At 26.7% G+C, this 18,201-nt stretch overlaps 2 protein-coding genes across 3 annotated transcripts; one reads left to right on the plus strand and one right to left on the minus strand.

The window, feature by feature from the left end:
* Positions 1 to 726: 726 nt before the first annotated feature.
* Positions 727 to 6,880, plus strand: LOC114120663 (RNA-binding protein squid-like). 2 transcript variants are annotated; one of them, XM_027982633.2, is made up of 7 exons: positions 727 to 950; positions 1,085 to 1,261; positions 1,375 to 1,496; positions 4,634 to 4,813; positions 5,318 to 5,475; positions 5,653 to 5,943; positions 6,088 to 6,880. In XM_027982633.2, exons 5-7 carry the CDS (start codon positions 5,473 to 5,475, stop codon positions 6,616 to 6,618), a joined length of 825 nt encoding a protein of 274 aa, XP_027838434.2. In that variant the 5' UTR covers positions 727 to 950; positions 1,085 to 1,261; positions 1,375 to 1,496; positions 4,634 to 4,813; positions 5,318 to 5,472; the 3' UTR covers positions 6,619 to 6,880. The 2 variants fall into 2 exon arrangements, with proteins under 2 accessions (XP_027838434.2, XP_050061398.1); XM_050205441.1 differs by having other exon boundaries at positions 727 to 905.
* Positions 6,881 to 11,079: 4,199 nt separating this feature from the next.
* On the minus strand, positions 11,080 to 17,277 carry LOC114129648 (digestive cysteine proteinase 1). Its single transcript, XM_050205384.1, has 11 exons — positions 16,918 to 17,277; positions 14,865 to 14,996; positions 14,614 to 14,786; positions 14,438 to 14,542; positions 14,154 to 14,289; positions 13,887 to 14,082; positions 13,552 to 13,772; positions 13,382 to 13,482; positions 12,281 to 12,409; positions 11,760 to 11,955; positions 11,080 to 11,465 (listed from the first exon to the last, which is right to left on the minus strand). Exons 1-11 carry the CDS (start codon positions 17,024 to 17,026, stop codon positions 11,281 to 11,283), a joined length of 1,683 nt encoding a protein of 560 aa, XP_050061341.1. The 5' UTR covers positions 17,027 to 17,277; the 3' UTR covers positions 11,080 to 11,280.
* Positions 17,278 to 18,201: the final 924 nt, after the last annotated feature.

The following is an 18,201-nucleotide window of genomic DNA, read 5'->3' on the forward strand; positions in this document are numbered from 1 at the left end:
CGTAATTATCATTATTCTAAACATTCTGTGAAGTGTTTATAAGTACTCTCGCGTTCAAATGATTTTATTTAAATTTCAAGGTAAAAACAGAGATAACAAAATTATCAATTATAGTGGCTCCCTTCGTCTATCGGCTCCGGACGCCATACTCGACCGCCTGTTAAAGTAACAAAAGTATATTATATAGTAGCTATCTTCGCCTACCACCTCCGCGTAACATTTAACTATTAAAGTGTATAGTGGGTATTCCGCGCATACGTAAAAACATAAAATAGCAAACTTTGGAAGGATATAACTTCCAAAATAATGATTTGTGCAAATTTGTTTTTGTTCCATTTTTCTTAACTCGTTGAAATACATGTTTCATTAAAAAAATAAAAATAATAACTTGAGAGCTAAACTGAAATTATACCAAATGGCAAGTAATATTAGTAATAATAATATTTCCATAGATAATAAAGATATCTTTATTATCTATGAATATTTCACAACATCTCGTTATTATATCTATAGTATTATATACTATTATGATTATATTGCGGCGAGGCCGATGCGTCGGCGTGAGTGGCAGGATGATAATTTTTTTTTTTTTTATTCTTGTCAGTCATCGTACATTATCGGCGGTGACTTTCGATTTTGTATTTACATCTCGACGAGTTCGATATTTAAGTCTAATAATAGATTAATAGCTAAGGAAATTCTGAGTTTCTGACCGACAGCAATATGATTGTAAAGTACTTCTTATCCATATCACTCATATCAGTGATATTATGGATATTATTCACATCGTAATATTATTTTGATTAATATTATTTGAAATCTTTATTTTATTTACAATTTTGCCGCACTACAATATCAAACTGCCACGAGCAACGAGCCGCCACTGTGAAATGTATAATTATAATGTAATTGTATAATATATAATATATTTTAAATAGCTGACAAAGTAGGTAGGTACTTTACTATACTTTTAACATGCGGAGATTTTTAGTAGTCAGTGATAATAAAAGTTTTTAAATAAGTGAATTTAAAAAACAACGGTTTCATAAAGAAAAAGATGATCCTGATGAACATAATGTTTCAGATGTACTTACTAAAAGTATCTGTTGAACCACTTGAGTCTAAGTCGTACTTATTGGATGGACAATTTTTTTCTATAGTCAAAGAAGATGGAACAAAAATGACTGGACAATGTAAAAATTGTTTTGAAAATAATTCAAGGACAAAATTATCGACAGGAGACTTCTTAAGTCACATTAAAGTAATTAATTATAAATTATTCAGTAACTACTACTTATACTATTTTAATTTTAAATATCTACACTTGATATTCTTACTAAACAGAAATAAATATTTGTGATTTTAAATTTTTAGTATAAGCATAAAACATTGCTTCCAAAAGTTAAAGAGGCTTGAAAAAAGGAAAGAAGTCTATAACATCTATAACTCATACAGAATTACACAGCAAACGGTCTGCTAAATTATCAAAACAATGGGTAAATTGGATTATTAAATCTAAATATTATAAACTAAAATAATTACCAAATATTTATACATAATACAAGTTTTTTTTAACTATTAAGTTTGAGTACTTGCCTATTCTGAGGGTTGATTTTTTATATCATTTATGTATGGTAAATTGGTAAATAACTATGATGATCAGATATAAATATTTAAAAAAATGTACATTATAAGACTTAGCTTTTCCACTGTCTTAATTGTCCAATGCGTATACATATACCATTCTACCCCTTTTGCCCATGGTAATAATAATAATAATAATAATAATAACCCATAGGGCGTAGGCCCATCTCCTTCTATACATTTTTTTTTCATGTGATTATAATTATTTACTCTAAAAAATAATTATTTAAAATTATAATGTCTACACATTAGATGTGTGTCTTTATGATAAAAATTATTTGAAATTTAAGTAAACTTAAACTCAAGTATAAATATTTAACTTATTTTTAAAGGTAAAAATACCAAGTGTAAAATTTGAATTAATAAATACAAAACTTTGTTAATATGTTTCTTACATATTTACAGCTCATAACAAATTAAATTAACCAACCAATTAGAAATTAGAATGTATTATCTCGAACCATAAAATATAAATGAATACCAAATTATAAAACAATCATAAACATGTAATAATTAGCCTATAATATTTTCAAACAGAGAGTACTGTCCTACAAAAAATAGTAGGTACGTCTGGTCACCATATGAATAACTAATTTGTTATGTAAAAAATAGTTAATTTTTGTTAATTTTTTTTTAAATTATTAACTTTTTAAACCATTTAAAGGATTTAAGGGTATGATTACAGTCTATAAAATCATTTTATACCAATACCTGTTATTGTTCTTATGTTTTACTCGTAAGTTATCAAAAAATCATATTCATGAGTAGTAACTCATCAAAAGTGAAGCTCTAGGGACTGGAATTAAAAAACTAAAATATAATATTCTAATTTATATTATATATGTGTTTTTAAATAAATTGTTGTGCAATTGTACAATTTATTAATTTGTTCTTATGTTAGATGAAAAGTATTGTATTTGATTACATTAATCAAGAAATGAGACCCCTCATTTGTTATGAAAAGACTGCTTTTTGAAGACTAGTCATGGAATTATCTGGTATAACTAATTCATCATTACTACCAAATCGAAGACAATCGGATAATGATTTAAAAATAAGGTATTCAACAAATATTAGTATGATAACCAATTCAATACAAAACTAGAATTATATTTGTATAACAGCAGATATCTGGAGTACAAACAATAAAAGTTACATGGGTATGACTTGTCACTATATTAATGAAATCACATATGAACGTCATTCATATGTTCTTGGTTGCCAAACGATAATATGGACTCATCATTTTCTAGCCATTGCTAAAGTTATAGCAGAAGTAATGAATACATTTTGTATAATTAACTCAAAAGCCATTTATATAATTACCGACAATGCCAGTAACTTTGGTACTGGTAACTTTGTTTTCGCACCATCTCAAGTTCAATTATTTCTGATCATTTAACAGCAAATTATGATATTGGAAATTTAAATTCTGACGAATCGGGCAGTGATACAATTGAAAATTCAGATTCTGACTCTGAACGCAGCGATGAGAATATTGAAAGAATTGATGTTAGTTCAATTTTTTATAATCAAGATGTCCAAGAGCAAGAAAATGATAATAGTTATTATTTACCTAATCATATTACTTGTGTAGCTCATTCATTGAACTTAATTGCTACTACTGATATTTCTAAAATTGCTGATGAAACCTATATCAGTTATATCTACAAAAACATTTAACAAACTACAGGCATTCTGGAACTTGTTAAGTAGGATTACCTAGGCATCTGATAAAGTAGTAGAACATAGCAACTGTAAATTTCCTATTTCTGTTATAACAAGGTGAAATTCAAAATATGATGCTACTAAAAAAATGTTGAGAGATAAAACAAAATTAGTGACATTGTTTGACATTTTAAATTTAAATAAACTACATAGCAATAAATGGTTATTTCTAGAGGAATATTGTACATTGTTAGAGCCATTAGCAAATTTTTTTGATAAACTACAAGGAGAAAAACATAATTACTTGGGTTATGTTGCGCCAACATTAATAGTGTTAAGAAAACTATTAATACAATCAACCAATTTAAAGCATTGCCGACCATTATTTTATCATTAATAAGTTCTTTAGAAAAAATATTTAATTATGTATTTGATCTTAGTGATCCAAAAAGCAAGACTTATATTATTGCTCCTATAAGCTACCCTAAGTTTAAGTTATCTTAGGTTCCAGTTAGATATAAAAACCTTTGTAAAAATATTTTTTTTTTAATGAATGTGAGACCATAAGTATCACAATTGAAAACAAATTACCAGAGTCTGCTGACAATGAAGATAGTGATAGTGATGGATACTTCAATAATTTATCTGAACATTCTACAGTAAATATTAATTCGCCTATGGAGACTCAAGACTATGATTCAACAGTTGATAATAATATAAGAGTTTCAAATGCTGCTAGTGTTCAAGCATTAACATTTTTAAATAAAAAAAAAAAAGAACTGGTGTTGCTCGATCAATTTAAAATTATTAAGCAAGTTTTTTTAAAGTTCAATACAACATTACCATCGTCAGCTCCAGTAAAAAGTCTATTTAGCAGGCCATACAGGTTTTAACACCAAGACATAACCGATTAAAAGATGACACATTTGAAATGCTTTTATATTGCAGATATCAAAAATGATGTTTTTTTATTTTCATATATTATATGAGTACATTCAATACTTTTTATGTTTTTATTTTGTTATTAACATAACATTTTTTGGTATAATATAATATTTATTTAAATTATTAGTAAACTAATTTTGAGGCGAACTCTTGGACCAATATTAATAATAATCATATTAATATACATATGATTATTAATTAATACATAAAATATTATGCTTTATGTTTAATAAGAATTGAGGCCATAAACAAATATAAAAAAATTATCTGAAAACTTATCTAGATAAAAATGTTTTTTTTCATCTTTATCTAGATAAATAAATAATTAAGTCATCTCTATCTTTCTTTAGATGATATTAAAATAATTTATTTTTAGATATATTTTTATTTACCTGGGCTCAACACTAAGGATAACTTCATAGCAAGAATCAAAAACCATGGAAATAACCTATCCAGTAGTGCCTATAAACAAGTACACAAGCTATGAAACAAGGAAATCCTACACAGAACGAAAACATGATTAAGGCGATAATCTGAATTTTATTTTAGTTTTTTGGTAACTACATTATAATTGTAATAAAAACCTTAACTAGTTAGTATATAATGTAACAGTATATATAGCATGCACTAATTAGATTTTGCTTAAACTAAAAAAAAATTCAAATATCTTTATAAATGCAAAATTATAGAATCTTAATTTAGTTTCCTTAATAAGTCTGTTAATTATCAGCTCAGACCATTGAAACTCTTTCCATTTGTTTTAAAATCTTAATTTTTTTTAAATTATAATGCTTCTAATTCATTATATGTTTATATGAAATTTTTAAAAATTGAAAAACATCGATACTGGTTTGCCGCCTAACGTGGCACAAACTGTTCGACCAGTTGGTAGCACTATAACCAGTTCCCTCCAGTTAGATTAGGTTTTCTTTGTCTCCCGTCGGCCACCAACAGACAACAAATACCCGCTTAGAGTGAGAGATAAATGGCATTTACCGTCTGCATCTTTCGGCGTCAATGAGTGTGCGTAGGCGTGTAAAAAATAATAAAATCGTTACAGTATTTGCCCGCTGTGAGAAACAACTTTAAATACACACGCACGTCCGCAAATAGTTTTATCCCATTGTCGTTTCCGATCGACGATAGTAGCTACAACATTGGCCGCCATACAAACTTTCACACGTGGATCGCGGCTATCACCGATACTTTAACAAAATGGTAAGCATATTATTAAACTATTTCAATTCTGAAACGACGTATCTCAGTGTCGGCAAATGTATAGTCAGTAGTGGCGAGCCACCAAAAGTACATGGCTAAGACGACTTCTGCAAACACGTTCCGTTCCCCAAAATTTGTGGCCAATCCTTACAAATTCTTATATTTTTTATGTTACAGGAAGACAAAGCGCAACAACCAAATGCTAATGACAGGTCCTATGTACCCGGCCAAGATGATGATGATAAGAAAGTGTTTGTTGGTGGCTTAGGCAGGACCATTACCGAGGATGAACTTCATGATTATTTCATGCAATATGGTGACATTGAAAACATCAACATCAAGATCCACCCATTTTCCGGAGAATCCAGAGGATTTGCATTTGTACAGTTCGTGAATGCGAAGACTGTGGACGATTTGTTGGCTGTTGAGGAACATTCCATCGCTAATAAAAAAATCGTTCTTAAGAGGGTGAGTTTCTTTTGTTTATCTATATTGCAGGACTAGTGAACATTGATAAGACACAATATGTCATATAATCATACCACCTGATAATATATAACACTTATTGTTCTTTAATTATTACAATTTTATAATTTTATACTATTATTACAGGTAATTAGGAGAGTTAACCCATTGCTTTGTAAAATCTTTGTTACTGGCTTAACTTACGAAATTACTGAAGAAGATGTACGCAATTATTTTGTTCAATTCGGTCAAATTATTGATTTTCACCAACCTTTTGATAAAATTAAAAAACAAAAGAAGAGTTATTGTTTCATAACGTTTCAAGATTCTGAAGTTGTTAATCAAATATTGGAAAATCCCAAACGAGTTATCAATGGCCAAAAAATACATGTAAGAAAATTCAAGTTTAATTCAATGACTGCTAATGGAGCCAGGGCTGGTCCAATGGGTGATGCTAGAGGTCCTGCTACTTTTGGTATGAGATCAGTATATCCTGGTTATATGGCACTAGAAACTGCTTCGCCCTATGGTACTGCTGCAAATAATAGTTATGCATACGGTGCTTATAGTGGAAATGGCTATTCCGCAACTGGCTATGGTGGTGGTGGTTATCGAGCACAAGCCTATCCAGGTGGCCAGTATCGAGAAGCAACATATCCACGACATGCATTTTATTGAATTACCTAATCTGTATCAAAATGTAAACACTACATGATTATTACCTTCATTCTACATTAATTTATTTGTACAACAGTATTTTATTTTTAAATTATAGGTGAAAAAAAATCTTAACTGTCTTATTGTTTATAATGTATAATCTTGTGAAATTTGTCGATTAAATACAAAAAAAAATGCAATAATTATTAGTTAATAGTTATAAGAAATCAAATCAAATAATTTACTGATATTATAATTTTAAAAAAATGTATGTTTATATTTTATATAGATGGGTAATTGTTATTATTGTGATGCAATTAAATGTGAATTATTAATTAAATTTCAATTTTGGTTTTTTTTTATCAAATTTATTATGGTCAAGACAAATTTTGATGTAATAGCTATGCTGTGAAACTTTTCAAAAATAGAAAAGCTTAAAAAAAAAAAATAAACAGAGCTAGAATTTTTTGTTTGAGACATTAGTTGGGTCTCTACTATTGAATATGCTCTTGTTTATAGAAATGACTTCAAAAACATCATTCTCACTTAAAATATGTATAATATATCATTAAGTGCTGATGAGTGGATATATTGAAAGCTGGAAATTAACGAATTAAAATTAAATTAATTAATTCTACTTTTTTTTTTCAAAAAAAACTGTTAATATAATAAGTTACTTTTTTCAAGATTAACGTGTTAACTTCAAGTTAATTTTTTTTCAAAAGTATCTAAAACAGTTCATTTTATTCAAAAAATAAAGAGAATTTTTGAATGAGGGTTTTTGATAACTTTTTAATACTCTAATGTATTGTTTTAAATTTCACCAGTGGTTATTTTTTGTTTTACAAATTTTAACTTTTAATTTAATGAGTTGACACAACAAAATATGAGTAACTTTTAACTTAACATAACATTATTATTTTGAAATAACTTAACGATTTAAAAAATATTGTTAACTTGCCCTGCCTTGGATATATTACATGGTATAAAAGACTGGAAATTGATTTATTATGAAGGGTATGAATACTAATCATCAAACTATAGATAATTAACCATTAGGTAGTATAATATGTTCAGGTATGGGTGCAAAAATATCTGTCTTTTGTTCAATTGACTGTTATAAATCTCAACTTTACTTAGTTAGCACTTAACTTAAAATATTTAGTGGTAAGAAATTAATTTCATATTATAGTTATACTAAATTTAGCCACTAAAGTAGATTTCTTTTTAATTACCAGTCTTTAAAACACACGTCAATTTAACATTTGTTTCATTTTTACTTTTTAAAGGTCTATAATCAAATTATTTGAATTATAAAATATTATTGTCAAGTATTTAATATGCTCAGCTAAATTTAATAAACAACATTACATATAGAACCTAAGCCTAAACATATTTTTAAAAAATTGTAAGCTTTGATACCTGATGTTTTATATTTCTAAAAAGTTAATGCAATGACAATAACAGTACTTTTAAAAATATATTTTCAGTTTAACCGCCGCTATAATATTAAGTTGGTCAGCTAAAGGTCTAATTAAATTAGGCAACGAGTAATACATATGCTCATAAAGTCATTACCAATGGCGGCTACAGTAAATTTACCATGTGTATCCAAATTTCTAAAATCTGTGGACACCCACCCACCAACAATTATTATTAATTGTTTTTGAATTATTATTTAATAATTTCCCCATAATCACCCACCCACCACCCAAAATCATGTGTATCCGTCGATACACTTGATGTATAGGATACCCTAATCATAACAGATTTATTATTTATTTTGTTTAAACATAATTAATAAATTTTTAGTTTTTTTTACCATGATTTCCTATTTTTAATATAAGAAAATGGAAGAAAAATGAAAACAATGGGAACAGGTCATATATTCTTCAATATTTTTGAAAACCTTTATATGGGTCAACTTCAGCCCATATTTTAATTTTAATTATAAACTTTAATATTTTATGAAAAAATAAAATATGTTACTGCCCATCTTACCATTAGTTTCTTTGTAAAATTTTCATCAACATTTTAATTTTGAAAATAAAATTTTTATAATAAACAAAAAGAAGTACACCAAGACTCATGTATTTTATAAAAATTCGTTATTATGGTAAGAAAACATTTGCGATTGAATACAAATGTCAATGTCATAGTAAGTAATTAATATTTAATTTTTTTTTAAAATATTTTAATTGTTTAAAAAAAAAATTATAAAAATTTAATCTTAAGACTGAATTCTAATCAATTGACAATTATATTAGAATATTACTTATAATAGTGCTTCCCAAACTAAGGCGCGCCTCTCTTAGGAGGTGTGAGCACTTGACAGAGGAAACGCATGCTGTGTTATTTTGTCACAACAATAAAAATTTTTGTATATTTAAATACTATAAATTTGTTATTTATTTATTCATGGGAAGCGCAATATTATTTTTTTTTATTTTTAGGGTGGCGTAAACTAAAAAAAGTTTGGGAACCACTGACTTATAATATTACTTAAATTATAACATTTCCAATTCATTATATTTTTTATGAAATTTTTAAAAATTGATTATCTTTATTTTTATTCTGAAGTATTTGTTATCACTTCTTCCTATTTAATTGACAATTATATGTAAAAGTATATAACAATTATTCCATTGGTTGTTTTAGTGCATATTTAATATAGTATTTTGCAAGCTTTTGAACAAACCGGTATAGTATAAGAGTTATAATATTATACTTACAGTAGTGAAATGTGAAGCACGTATTTGATTGTTAAATATTAGTCATTGTTAACTTTTCATAGATAAAGTATACTTATTTATAAAACTTTGTTTTATTTAGTACATAATACCATTGATAATAATTACTAAGGAATGAAATACCTTGAAGCTTTAAATATTCACTGGAAATTATATTTGTTTTGGTCTGGTTTTGGTTCATACATAAGAATAGTCCAATTCAGAAGATCTATGCTAAAAGATGTGCCTAGTTATTGAACATAGAAACTTGCATTCAGTTGGAACCAGTGGCGGCTTGTTGTATGGTGCACAGGGGCACGTGAATCACTCAAAAAATAAATATATAAAAAATTATTAGATTTCTCTTATTAGACTACATAATATAATTGATTATTATGTATATGACCTGTACTAAATAAAATTTATATTAATAACAAAAAAGTTTTCACAGCTATTATGGTGAGAAATGTGTTTATAAATGATTATGTATAAGAATTAGCTACATACCTCGACACGCTGCTAAGTAATATAATATGGTAGTTTGGAGCACATTTGATGTGTGCACAGCACTTATTTTTAATGTGCTGCAATGACTTGTCCTTCGTTTTAATTTAGATAAGTACTAAGTAGGTACATTATTTTGGTATTTATTTATAACAAAAATTACAAAATTAATATTTTTACCATACATAGATATAATACCTTAGACATTTTTTGTGCACCACCTTATGTGAACTTCACGAGCTACCACTGTTAGGAACAATGTTATAAAGAACACACTTGTTGAAATTTTATTTAAATTGGTAATTTATTTTCCTCAAACAGAAACAATGTAGAAAAAACATAAAATCAAATTTTAATATATAAAAAATAATAAATTACAAGTACTTGCAATAAAAAAAAACCTCAAGTATTTATAATCAAAATGGTTCCCAAGTACTTGCAATCTCCATCAACCTAAGTACTTTAGATTTCCATTATCCCAAGTACTCATTGTAGTAACTATAGTATGTACTATAGTATAATAAGTATAAATAGTTTAACTATCAATGAATAAAAAACTTATATAAATAGTAAAACTAACTATTATGCTATAAGTATAATAATGTTATCTTGAGACTAGTTATATCTGTATATATTATACTCTATTCATAATAACCTTGCCCACTTTCGCACATGCAACTGAGCCACCAGCTTTCGACTGACCCCTAGTGAGTGTTAGGAGCACTGTGATTGATCGTTAAGTGTCGTCAGCACTCCCGTGGCAACAATCATGTGTGAACCAGACGAGTTTTCGTTGGTCGAGTAGCAAGGTTATTCTGAATAGAATATACTATGATTAAGTTTGAACAAATTAAAATATTTTTTTTATTCCCATCTTATAAAATGTGCTTATTAATATACTTTAATAATCATATTTAGTTTACAACACTTCATATTTGTTTAGAAATACAGTCTACAGATATTGTATTTGAAAATACTTTCAAAAAGATTTTCATAAATGATTTAATTCCTATTAAAATTAATTAAAATAATTGATGCATTTTATGTTAATAACCACTATGCATATTTCATAAATTATATTTATTCACCTTTTATTTGAAATATTTGTTTTATAAGAATAAAGAAAAGTTTATTTACTTCCATAGCATTATATCAATAAACTAACATAATTTGTACACCTTTTTATTGACTAGGTATAAAGATAATCGATTTTTTTCAAAATAATTTTTATTAAAATATATGCTGTAGGTATAAAACTAACAGTCGTTTATTTATAAATAAATCAAAAAGTACAATATTTTAATTTCCATTCATGATTAAAATTAATTATTACCACATATGTTTTAAGACTAAAATCATTATTTTTTACTCTCAGACTTTCAAGTGCTTAATGAGTATTTAATAAAAAAAAAAAAAAATGACAAAATCTTTTTAAATCTTAAATATAAGTCTACAAAATAACATATGTTGGACTAGTGAGAACACCGCAATTGTTATCTTTACGAGAAATAAGTATGTAACCAGCATTACCCCAGTGAGTTGACCAAGAATTTTTTACTAGCCAGTAAGGATGTCCATCCAATGTACCATAACCCACCAATAATACGGCATGATTTAACTCCAGTGGATTATTACCTGCAAATAAGTACAAACCGTGATAAGTAACTTTTAGTTAACACATTATTTCTATATCATATATTAAGTATATTTGTTGTGAAGCAAAAATAGTTAGGGTTTTTAAAGAAAAAAATATACTTGTAGGAGACACTAACAAAAAACAAATTGTTTAATTGTTACATTGGCCTTATTGTAATACATTTAATAATAAAATGGATTATGCTAATTGGCATCATTCAGTACATGCAAACTGTATTAATTGACAATATTTAGTGTCATATGCAATGGAATGTGTTAAAAATAAATACTTACGGCATTCTTTATCGTAGTAAACACCATTTGAATAGAAAGAAAATGTTTTTAATGAAGCATAAATGGCTATAGAAATTGGACCTTCATTGACTAAAGCAATTTTTAATGCTTCTTCATCATATGCTGTAACATTCACAAAACCTGATATTTTTGTAAGATCACCATTTGATATATTAGCTATATGGCAGTAACCATCCTAGAATTATAAAAAAAATATAGATGAATAAAAGGATAAAATAATAAAATATTACAGCTTTTAAAAATAGCATATTTATATTTATATAATATTATATATGATTTTGTGATTTTTAAATGCAAATTAATTTTTGCTAATTTTTAATTATAATTTATATTTTTATAGATAAAATTGATAAAAAAAAAAGTTAAATGTATGTAACTGTGTATAACTGTAAAAAATTAAAATTTTATTCAGTTCTTTATAATAATAAAAACATTAATTAACATTTTGTCTACTGTTATAAATAATAATCTGAACATTTTACACAAAATGTAATGAATACCTGGGAAAGGTATGGACCGTATTCTTCTTCAGTAGGTAACCCATGCTTTTCAATCCAAGAATAAGCACGGAAATCTTCTCCGCCATCACATCCATTATTTCCAAAACCCCAACTGCAGTCCACCAAAGCCTATAAAGCATAAATAATAATATAATATTATGTATGTAAATAAATGAAATTAATTAATTTGGAAATTTATCTCAGAATAAAAAATACCAAAAATAAAAATATCATCTTCCTTTTAAAAGCAAGTAACAACAGTAATATTGGCATTTAAAATACGCATTATTTTTTAATAAGTTTTTTTACACATCTATACATCAAACTATTGAAAGATCAAAAATATTATTTTTTATATTGTATGTCATAGAAAATAAAACTAAAACAAAAAGATTAAATTATAAAAATTAATTTAAATACTTTTTAGAATATTTTATTTCTCGCCTTAGGTATTATTTTCTATTTGTATAAATTAGACTCATTTAATACAATTTCTTTTCAAAAATTAAATATATATTATGTCCCAAAATTCCGTTTCACCCATAATATCTCCATGGGAAATCAATATATTTAAACGCGTTTTTTTTACAGTACTAAGTATGGAAAATCTGATTGAATGGCATAAAATTCAATTTTTATTTTGATATTTTTAAACTTGATTGTTAGATTGTTAATAGAAAAAAAAATTATTACATAAAAACGAAAATATACATTTTTATTTTTTTTTATTTTTTATAAATATTCAAAGTAACCTCCATTATTTGCAACACAGAGTTGAAGTCTAAAAAATATGTTCAACAAAATTGCTACCTTAACAATTTAAAATTCTTAAATGCATAAAAAATTTTTTTTAAGTTTTTGAATTAATTAAAAAAAAAAAAAATTAAATTTTATGCCATTCAATCAGAATTCCCATACTTAGTACTGTAAAAAAAAAACCATATATAAATATAAATAAATTGATTTCCTATGGAGATATTAAAGGTGATATGGGATTTTCGGGATATATAGTATATTACGTAGAAAAAAATTATTTTATCAATTCCGGTATTTTAATACACAACAAACAACTGTATATTAAGAAAAGGTTAATATTAATACCTGTTCAGAAAAACTTTTACGTTCACCATGTTTCATGAAATATGCTCCTTCAATGGTACCAGTAGTACCAAAACTCCAGCAAGAACCACAAATTGATTGATCTAGTAATTATAATAATATAAATAAATTACAAATAGTGCCTTAAAAATTGTATATCCGGTGAATACTACCTTTAACAGCAGTTACAGCACCAGCAATCCTCCAATCAATTGCAGATGGTAAGTTTTGAAAATCAGTTTTATTGTAAGGAAAAGGTTCACCACCGTTATGTTCTTCTTCATTTAATTTTCTATAACCACACATTGCTTTAAGCTCTGTGTTGGAATAATCAGCCAAATGATTGACAGCAAGTGTGTAACCAAGATTAGCTCGATTTTTTGAACGAATATATCTAATCCAAATATATAAATTATTAACTAAAAAAAATCACTATCTATTTTTATTATAGAAAATAAAATTTTGATTATCAATAGATGATTTAAAATAATTAAAAATAAATCATCACCTTAAGTTGTGACGAAAATTATTTTTACGGTCAAAATGTTCAGCTGTATCATTTGTATACGTTTTGTTATGGAGTCGTTTAAAATCCTCAAATGTGGAATCTATATACTCTCCATAGTTATTTATGAACTCCATCATAGGATTAAAATCATAAATATGGTTTACACCCGGTCCAGGGAAAGATTCACATTTTAATTCTAAAACCAAAGGTTTCAAATTTATAAATTATTCGATTAATAAATAGATAAGTTATTATTTGTTGATATACCTTCAACGTTGAAAATACTTGGATCAGGCTTCACTGGTGTAAAATGTTTGTAAACAATGACATAGTCATCAAAATGTGATAGAAATACTGAATTAAATCCATTCATTTGATATCGCAATGGATAAGCAATATCATTCTAGCAAATAATAAAAATTTAATCAATTATAATATAAGGATTTTTTTTAATTTTACTTTTCTGATACTCGTTATATTATTCATATGTACTATTTAAATAAATACATACAATTAATTATAAATATTAAGTTCTTAAGTGTATTGCTTACTTGTCTATATAACCACATTATATATTTGCCAACTGTTTTTTCTACTCTTTTAATATAAACCCATTTTTCAACAACAATACCATTTTCTAAATGTTCACTGACTAACTAAAAATAAGAAATAAAATACATTCAAACATTAATTTTAATATCAAATATAACTTAATGACGTCAACAACCTTAAAATCACTTAGGTCTGGAAGAGTTGACTGAGGTGAAATATGCATTTCATCAGTTCCATTCACTTCTAAACATTTTAGAGTATTTGTTTCTGTTTCGGTAGTAACAGGAACAATTTTAAGAGATGAGCCAAAAGAGCCTTTATTGGATAATTGATATGTTTTAGCCATTCCTATAATAAAATGTATAAATTTTAATTTATCGAACTTCAAAATGTCTTCGTTTATTAATATAATTATTAAAAATTTACCTTGATAATAGTCAATACGACTATTGCCAGAGTCGGAATCATACCAAGCACTAAATGGTTCATGCACTTCAGCAAATGGAATAAATATGTCACCTTCTACAGAATGACTTGAACTCCATTTTGGTATACTGGCTAAAATATTCAAACAAATGGTCAAAAAAATAACAACAATTGAATAACAATCAATGATTCGATCAACTACAATTCATGTTTATCACTTTTAAGATATAAATCTATTTTTGTAATGTATTATTTAGTCAATAATTAAATATAAAATTAACTAACATTATAATATTTTATATAATTCTTTTATAATACCATGTTTATTTTTTAATGGAGTTAATTAATTTTAAGTTGTACCTTATACAAACTATCTTATAAAAAGACGTTATTTTTTTATATCTTAATTTTAACTATTTAAATAAATTAAGTGTTTCATTGAGAAATGTTTAAATATAATACCTACTTATTGGCTATTTATTAATTTATTAATAATCTATTCAATTTATTTTATATATAGCTATAGTTCCACTTCAATTTTACTGAGATTTCTTGCTTTAGCTAACAATATTATTAATCAAATTGATTTCTTTTATATTATGTCATCTATATTTTCAAGCACAATGTTTGTGTACCATTAAGTTCTGATGTCAAAAACTTGTAAATGTATTATTATCTATTAACATATCTGTTTGTTTTTAATTAATATTATTATTCAGTGTATTCCAATAATTACGTATGTTTATTTTTACTGTCTAAATATTATTTGTCATGAAATTATACCCCTGACTGCAATATTATTCTAAAAGATTCTTACTCGTTTATAAATAAATAAATTTAAATTAATATAAATTATCAATACTTTGTACAACAAATATATATTAATCTGAAAATTAATAATAGCTAATATAGAATAGTAACACCCACAGTTAAAATTAATTACATGAAATTAAATTAGTAAAATAAAATATGTGAATAAGTAAAGAGTAGGTAAAGGTATAATAAAAATTCAAAATTGTAGTAAAATGTTCAAAAACATATACTTACTTTAAGTTCTGTATACCATTTATTTAACAAATAGAAGTAGGCATATCAAAAAATAATAAATTATTTATTATTTATAACGTTTATAACTTTTAAAATATTTTTTAAAAATGAACCTAAAATTGAACTGTATGGCCATTATTGAACTATGTACACTTGTACACTGTTTAACAATTATTGTTCATTAAACTCTTATCAATGAGTAATTATTTATTAACACAATGGTTTTATAAAATATGTTATTTAAATTTTAACTGGGTCAAGAAGTAGTTTTAATATTATCGATAGGATTTATTTTTAAACAAATTATTTTAAGACTTACTAGATTTAATAAATATAATGATATGATTAATCATGACTTATATACTTATTTAAGTTTAAAACAAATTATTCCTAAAAAGGTACTCAATGTAAATTATGAATAAAATTTTTAGGTAAATCAATTTCTTTTCACTCATTAGTGGTTTTTATTGAACATTAAGCTATAGTTTACATTTATAAATAATGATTAAAGTAGCAACAAATTAGGTGATAATGTACTTCTATTCAAATTCAGTTGCTATCTATCTAAAACAGTTTGAAATAAGAATTTTCTTATATAAATGAATGAAATACCAATGGAGAAATAATGTGTGATGATAAAAATGTAGTATCTATTGATCAGTAATTATTATTATTTTTTTCCAGTAGGTAAAAAAGAAACAGAAAAAAAAGAGAAAAATAATAATAGGTACTGGCTGTATCGGTAGCAAATAGAATTTCAAATTACTAAATCCTAATAGGTAAACCCATAAATTAATGAAAAAATGTAGTTCAAACATTGAGATTGGCGAGCAGTACGATAATATAGATGGCTGGTAATGCGAGCGAGCACTCGTGAACCGTCTACAGCCCGTCGTCGTAATGAAACGGAACCAAGCGATAACGACGAGTTCAAAGTACTTACAACTCACCTATTGGTTATAATAAAAGAATAATAAAATAAAAATTAGCCAAAGTCGATAATTACGTTTTGTGGTCTCGTCCGACGGGTAGAAGTCGCTGATGGGCAAGGGCAATAAAGCCGCGGCCGAATTCAGCAGGAACGACCCGAAAATCAGTTGGACGACGGCAGTCATCTTCGCGAAGGTGAAAACTCCGATCGGACGACGAAAGTAACAGTGTTTTTACGCGACGGTCGACTCGCCCGTTTGGACGCGAAATAATGATATAATCGCGGTAGGTACGCAACAATGCGTGCAAAGGCAACGACGAGTAGCAAACACTGCAGCGGAGTGCAGTTCAACAGCCAGTCATTACCGAATACCGGCTTATCTCGTATTGTAATCGGAATTCGGAGGCCAAAGATCGAGACACCACCCCCTCCCCGCTACAACACAAAACGTCGAACAGCAATGTAACAATACGACATTAACTGGCAGCTGCAGCAGCTGCCGTCCGATATCCTTTGTCGTTCGACAACACGAAAATACGTGTTTGTGTTTGTATTTGTATTTGTATTATTATTATTATTGTTATTGGATAACTCGGAAAATGACTTCGATGGCGGAAATAAAACGTGTTTGAATATTATGATGAGTGATGACGTACGTCATCATCGCGTGTCGGCCTCGGTGTCTATATAGGTAGTAACTAGTACCTACCGACTGCGGCTGCAGTTTGCAATTTTTTTTATTTTGAAAACCATTTTCCGACTAATACTTACTAGGTAATGCGGAAATGTTCGAATTGTTCATCACCTTTGCGTCGAAACCGTAAATAGGGTTGCCTGCAACCGTCCAGTTTTCGCCCGGACAGTTCAGAACCTATCTGGTTCCTGTCCAGTGTACAGTTATACCTTTCAACTGGACGCCGTAAATTATTAAATGTCCAAAATTTTAATTACAGTTTGTCTTGTCAAAAACTTTGTGAATTTTTGGAGGTAGAAAGTGATCATATACTAATAAAGGCGGAAAAAAGCGAGAAAAAATACAACTTTAAAATAGCAAAGTAGCACTTAATTAATATACATTAACTTAATTTGTTATATTATATTAATTATTTATTTATTCATTTATTTAATTAATATACATGTTATATTATATACTTTTATTTATTTATTGTATTTTACTATTATCAGAAGTAGAGTAATAAAGTAGGTAATAAAAAAATATTGGTTATTCGTAATAATAAATATTTATATTAGACTAAAAAAAAAAGGTTTTCAGTTAGATGTCCAGTTTTTAAAATGAAAAAATTGACAACTCTAGCCGTAAAACTTGACGTATTTATTATTATGCAGCTGTGTGTATAC

This window comes from Aphis gossypii, chromosome X (assembly GCF_020184175.1).
Source record: "Aphis gossypii isolate Hap1 chromosome X, ASM2018417v2, whole genome shotgun sequence".
Lineage (NCBI taxonomy): Eukaryota > Metazoa > Arthropoda > Insecta > Hemiptera > Aphididae > Aphis > Aphis gossypii.